This window comes from Perissodus microlepis, chromosome 16 (genome assembly GCF_051167445.1).
Source record: "Perissodus microlepis isolate ML-2025 ecotype Zambia chromosome 16, ASM5116744v1, whole genome shotgun sequence".
NCBI lineage: Eukaryota > Metazoa > Chordata > Actinopteri > Cichliformes > Cichlidae > Perissodus > Perissodus microlepis.
In genome coordinates this window covers 10,492,349-10,498,348 of record NC_140476.1, presented here as the reverse complement: position 1 = coordinate 10,498,348, position 6,000 = coordinate 10,492,349, and the positions used below count along the sequence as shown (strand labels likewise).

The 6,000-nt window shown below is 44.2% G+C and overlaps 1 protein-coding gene across 1 annotated transcript; it reads left to right on the top strand.

The window, feature by feature from the left end:
• The first annotated feature begins 1,266 nt into the window (after positions 1–1,266).
• On the top strand, positions 1,267–5,771 carry LOC146370439 (frizzled-7-A-like). The gene has a single exon (XM_084908226.1). It carries the CDS (start codon positions 1,778–1,780, stop codon positions 3,482–3,484), a length of 1,707 nt encoding a protein of 568 aa, XP_084764352.1. The 5' UTR covers positions 1,267–1,777; the 3' UTR covers positions 3,485–5,771.
• The last annotated feature ends 229 nt before the right edge of the window (positions 5,772–6,000 follow it).

Genomic DNA, 6,000 nt, shown 5'->3' with positions numbered 1-6,000 from the left:
CTTTGCAGATTACAGCACAGAGCTCTAAACCTTTTCCTTTTGGTTCAGCTTCTCTTCCTTCTCTGTCTCCTTTTCCTTCTCCCCCTGCCCTCTTTGACCTTCTCTCTTCTTCCTGTCCCTTCCCCCACTGCAAGCCTACCCCCACCCTCTTTTATCCCACTCAGAGTAGAAAGACACCAAATGCAGCAAGGCCCCCAGGAACCGCCTGCACCTCCCACACTGCCTTTGAGCAGATCGATCATGCTGCCAGTCCAAATTACTCTTCCTTTGGCTGTTGTTCCTCCATACAATACTGAATATCAGCTCAAGAGCTGCATCTGAGTGCTTGCCATAAAACCCTTGAACAGCAACAGGTACTTTCTGTGGTTGAGTGGTTAAGACTAGTTTTTTTCGTGAATTTTTTCTCTTTTTTTCATGGTTTGCTCACTGTGCTGCAGAGTGTTTACATGTCCTGCACACATTGAGTGGCTGTGTGTAGCGACTGTGTGGGGCGATGGGGAGAACTCAGTTTTAAAGCTGCACACTGAACAGAGAAAACTGCATTAAAAGGTGTGTTTGATAAAACACGAAAAAGAAAAATCAAGTCCTTTAGTACACAATTAGAGCTGAACAGTTGTCATACACAAAAGTGGGCAACTGGACTTCATTTCTGTTTATTTTGTTTAGATTTTTGCTTATTGTATTATATCTAGATTTTTATTAATACAAATCATTTGTATTTTGCTTCACTTTTGTGCTCCTGCCTTTTTACTGCATTGAGCTAATGCATTTATTTTACTGTGCTGATCTAAATTCTTTAAGCTTTTTTATTGATGTGCTTAAAGTTATGGCTGCTGAAACAAAGTAATTTCACAACTTTTTTGGGACAAATAAAAATGCATATCTCATTTTTCTTATTCTGCTTTACAGCCCAGTAAAGAAACAATACGTGTGTGTGTGTATCTACAAAAAGAGAATATGAGGTATTTCTCATGTTTAGGATTAACCTACATACTTGTTTTGTTTTTCAGAACTAAACCCAAACTTGGACCATTAATTTCAAGTGTTAAAAACACACAATTATTGGCGAAATCGTATGATACAGAAAAAAATGATTAATTGGGTATTATTTGTTAAAATCTCTGGTGTAATGTAATTACTGTAACATATTTTCCTGTGGTGGGGGTGCAACGGCCAATCAGGAACGATTGCTGTAGGAAAACAAACACGGTGATTGGCCGAGACACTGCGGCGGTTTCAAGGCGCCTCGCGCTCGGCCGGAGGGGAGGGGGTCCAGTGAATGGAATGGGCGCCTGGAAACCGGTGGAATCTGCACAGAGTGAGGAGCGCGAGCCTGCGGACTTCCAACCGCCCAGCATGTGAAGCGACTCGCTGCGCGAACTAAAGTCGACAAACAGTGGAAATACTAGGCATTTACGCCTTTATCCTACATCGTTTAGCGCTAAAGTAAGTAGTTGTAAAAGTTAAGTAAGCTGGACTAAGGTGAAATTGCATTGTTTGGAGAAAACGGGACTTTTGAACGGACCGGGAGTCAGAGTGGACTGCTTGGAGTCACTTACAAAGACCATTAAGAAGTCATGACATGACGAGTGTTTCTCTTGGATTTATCTTCATTACACACGGGAGAAAAGTCGATTACAATCATTTTAACTGAAATTACTTGGACTTCTAGTTAAGTATTGGGACATTTATTGAAAAATTCTTTCCATTTTCCACCATTTTTGAGTCGCACTACTTGGATCAAAGTTTTTCCTTCCCTCCCCCCTCCTCCTCAACTATGGCGGCGGCCAGGTTCACCACTGGCTCCGTGTTTCTGCGGATCATGTGGCTGCTGTGCGGGCTCTCCTTTTTCTCACCCGCTTCTGCCCAGCATTACAACAGTGAGAGTGGAATATCCATCCCGGAACACGGCTTCTGTCAGCCCATCTCCATCCCGCTCTGCACCGACATCGCCTACAACCAGACCATCATGCCGAACCTCCTGGGCCACACGAACCAGGAGGACGCCGGACTTGAGGTGCACCAGTTCTACCCGCTCGTTAAGGTCCAATGCTCTGCGGATCTGAAGTTTTTCCTCTGCTCAATGTATGCTCCCGTGTGCACCGTGCTGGAGCAGGCCATCCCCCCGTGTCGGTCCCTGTGTGAGCGGGCACGGCAGGGATGTGAAGCCCTGATGAATAAATTCGGCTTCCAGTGGCCGGAACGGCTGCGCTGCGAGGCTTTCCCCGTCCACGGAGCCGGGGAGATCTGCGTCGGCCAGAATACGTCGGAACCGGGCACCCCGCCCTCCTCTTCTTCTCCCTTCGCACCGGACCCAATTACTCCCCCTCCCAAAATGGCAAGACCGAACCACCCTTCACAACCAAACCAGTACCACCAGTTCTCCTGCCCGCTGCAGCTGGAAGTGCCCTCCTACCTGGGCTACAGATTCATGGGGGTCAAAGACTGCGGAGCCCCCTGCGAACCTACCAAACCAACCGGGATCATGTACTTCCGAGAGGATGAGGTAAAGTTCGGCCGGCTTTGGGTCGGGATCTGGTCCATCCTATGCTGTGTGAGTACCTTGTTCACGGTGCTCACCTATCTAGTGGACATGAGACGGTTCCGATACCCCGAGCGGCCCATCATCTTTCTGTCTGGCTGTTATTTTATGGTGGCGGTAGCCTATGCTGCCGGGTTTTTCCTAGAAGACCAAGTAGTCTGCGTGGATAAATTCAAGCCGGACGGCTACAGGACAGTGGCTCAGGGGACCAAAAAGGAGGGCTGCACAATCCTTTTCATGGTGTTATACTTTTTCGGCATGGCCAGCTCCATCTGGTGGGTGATTTTGTCTCTGACTTGGTTCCTTTCTGCCGGGATGAAATGGGGCCACGAAGCGATTGAAGCCAACTCCCAGTACTTCCACCTAGCCGCGTGGGCTGTCCCGGCCATCAAAACCATCACCATCCTCGCCATGGGCCAGGTGGACGGGGACGTCCTTACGGGGGTGTGTTTCGTGGGGATCTTCAACGTGGACGCCCTCCGCGGTTTTGTCCTGGCCCCCCTTTTCGTCTACCTGTTCATCGGCACGTCCTTCCTCCTGGCCGGCTTCGTATCTCTATTCCGGATCCGCACCATCATGAAGCACGACGGCACCAAGACAGAGAAGTTGGAGAAGCTGATGGTGCGGATTGGCGTCTTCAGCGTCCTCTACACGGTACCGGCCACCATCGTGATCGCCTGTTACTTCTATGAGCAAGCCTTCAGGGAGCACTGGGAGCGCACCTGGCACATGCAGACCTGCAAGCGCTTCGCTGTGCCGTGCCCGGTGCACAACTTCGCCCCCATGACCCCGGACTTCACCGTGTTCATGATCAAATACCTGATGACCATGATAGTCGGGATCACCTCCGGTTTCTGGGTCTGGTCCGGGAAAACGCTTCAGTCGTGGCGGCGGTTCTATAAGCGGCTCAGTAACGGCAGCCACGGAGAGACGACGGTGTGAAGTTTGGAGCTCACGTTACCTGAGAATGAGGTCGAATAGCTTTCATTTTACCACACTTATGGATGTATTTTTTGATCAGTTTTTTTTCTGTTACAAGGTTGTGGCCTTTGAACACAACCAAAACTTTTAACAGGTGCCACAAAAGCTGGCTTAAATTTCATTATACTTCTCTCTCTTTTTTCTGCCCACAATCTTTGCTTTTGCATTTTTAAAAAAAGTTGGATTTTAGCCGAAATGATCATAATGATTACTGGACTGTAATGCCAGACTTGTTATGAAACTTCCCACATATTATCCATTATATCCTTGTATTACTATTTGAATGTACTTCCTCTCAGCTCTTTTAAGAATTTGTCACAAAAAAGACTGCAAACTGCAAGAAAAGGTCAAAGTTCAGATCCCTTCAACAGCCACACCCCCTCTGACTGTGAATTCAATACTTGGGGCGTTTTAAGTTACTCTGCTTTTAGCTAAAGACTGAAAAGCTTTAATACACATGTTAGAGTTTGCAGAGTACAATCTGTTTGTTTTTGTTTTATACACCAGCTCTGCCATTATGTGCCAAGTGGCTGCCCACAAATCAAAACTTTTGCTTCCTTTTTTTTTCTTAAATATTTTTTCCTGTATTGAATGTTCACTCCGAAGGTGAATGAAGTTTTTATGTATTTGTTTGCACATCTATCCTAAGTGTTAAAAAATATGATTTACACCACAGATTGACCTGGATCTAACACTTAGAGAGACCACACACACATACACCTCCACTCTCTGTAATTAAGACACACCAACTCATTGTTTGTCTCTGTGTGTGGTCTCCTATCTAAAAGACTTTTTTCTTCTTTTTTTTTTTTGTTTGTTTGATCCTTTAAGACATCCAAAGCACCATTTCAACCCATCCAGATTTAATTCGAATGGCTGCTATGGGTTTTTGTTTCATCCTGGATTAAGATGACTGTACACACTCATGCCGGTTTTCTTGTAATTTCACTTGAAGTGTTTAAAGGTTTCTCTTTTTCCCAAGTAGACTGAACATGTTGGAACTTTTGTTAAATTGTTATGATTTTAGTGTCTATGCTGCCTCACGAAACTCCTCAAAACACAGAGAAACTTGAGGTTTTTATCTGGAAGGTAGCAGAGAGTCAAAAGGTAAAAGCCAGGTGGGAGTTCAGCAGTGTTGAATCTAAGGGCAGTAAAACAAGTTAATATATATATATTTTAAAATAACTTGCAGTCTTTTCATACAATAGTAGGGAAACTTAATGCTGTTACTGTTGAAATAAAACATTTTCAGGACAGAGCATTTTGTAGTGTTGAAATGTAAAGCCTTTTAGTAAGTGGTGCCAGTAGAACTCGGATCACACCGCACAGGTTTAATAAAAAAGAAAACGTTATTTCTTTGTGACATTAACACCAATTACCAGGTTTCACATCACATAAATGCTGATGCAGCTAAGACGAGAGACAGACACTGCAGTTCTCTGAATTGTATTTGCAAGATAGTGAAAGGATTACAGCTGCTGGCGCCTCTGTAATTGGTGACAATAGCAATAAAGTTATCAGTGATTTGTTCTGCTTCGCAGGCCGCTATTCCTCGCAGAGCATTGGTCAAATGAGAAAATGACCTCTCAGACTTGAGTAATGAAATCAGTTGGAGTCATTGTGGGGAAGCAGAAAAACATGTTTCCACCCTGAGTCAGCCGTTAGGCAGCAGACGAGTGCCTGAAGCTTTTGTTTCTTTCCATGCAGTACATTTTCTCTGCATAGGTCACACACATGCATACACATAAGTAATGAACGGGAACGCTCCAGCAATGAGGGATGACTCGTATTACAGAGCTGTTATTGGTACTGTGTCCTGAATCCTTGTCTTATAATAATAATACTAAAACTGCGTACTTTGTACCAGTCTTCATATTATATGTTAAAGCAGTGTGTATATAGGAAATGCCAATGTTCCCATGTGAATTTACCACATACCTCAAAGCCTGGGTACAATTTGTTTGTAGGACTGAGTTAGGAAACGTTTCACTTCACTCATCACCTAACAATGCAGAGCAGGTCTGTGTTACCAGGCTGACTGCACTGTTTGTGTTTTCAGAAGGAATACGAGTGTTTTTATCACAACATATGCAAGGTACCAAGTAAACAGACTGATTTTTTAAAAGCATAATGTATTTATGGGGGGTACTCATATTTGTGTCTTCTTTTTTTTTTTAAACTTGTTTTTTAAAATGAGATAAGCCTTATGTATGTGTACAGTTTAAATAAAAAGCGATAAAGTTTGTAATCTGTTGACCTCTGTGATTTGTTCTTGCCATTCGTATTTTTAATGAATCTGTCTTATTGGCAATGCTTCAAGCATTAAATCCAGAGATACGGCAGGTGATCCAAACTTACACCTCAGCTCGAGTCATTGCTGACTTATCATTCTAACGCCAGTATGTCACAAAAATCACAGGCCAAATCTGTATTACCATGCGACCTGCATAAAAACAAACATAACTAACAAAAATCTG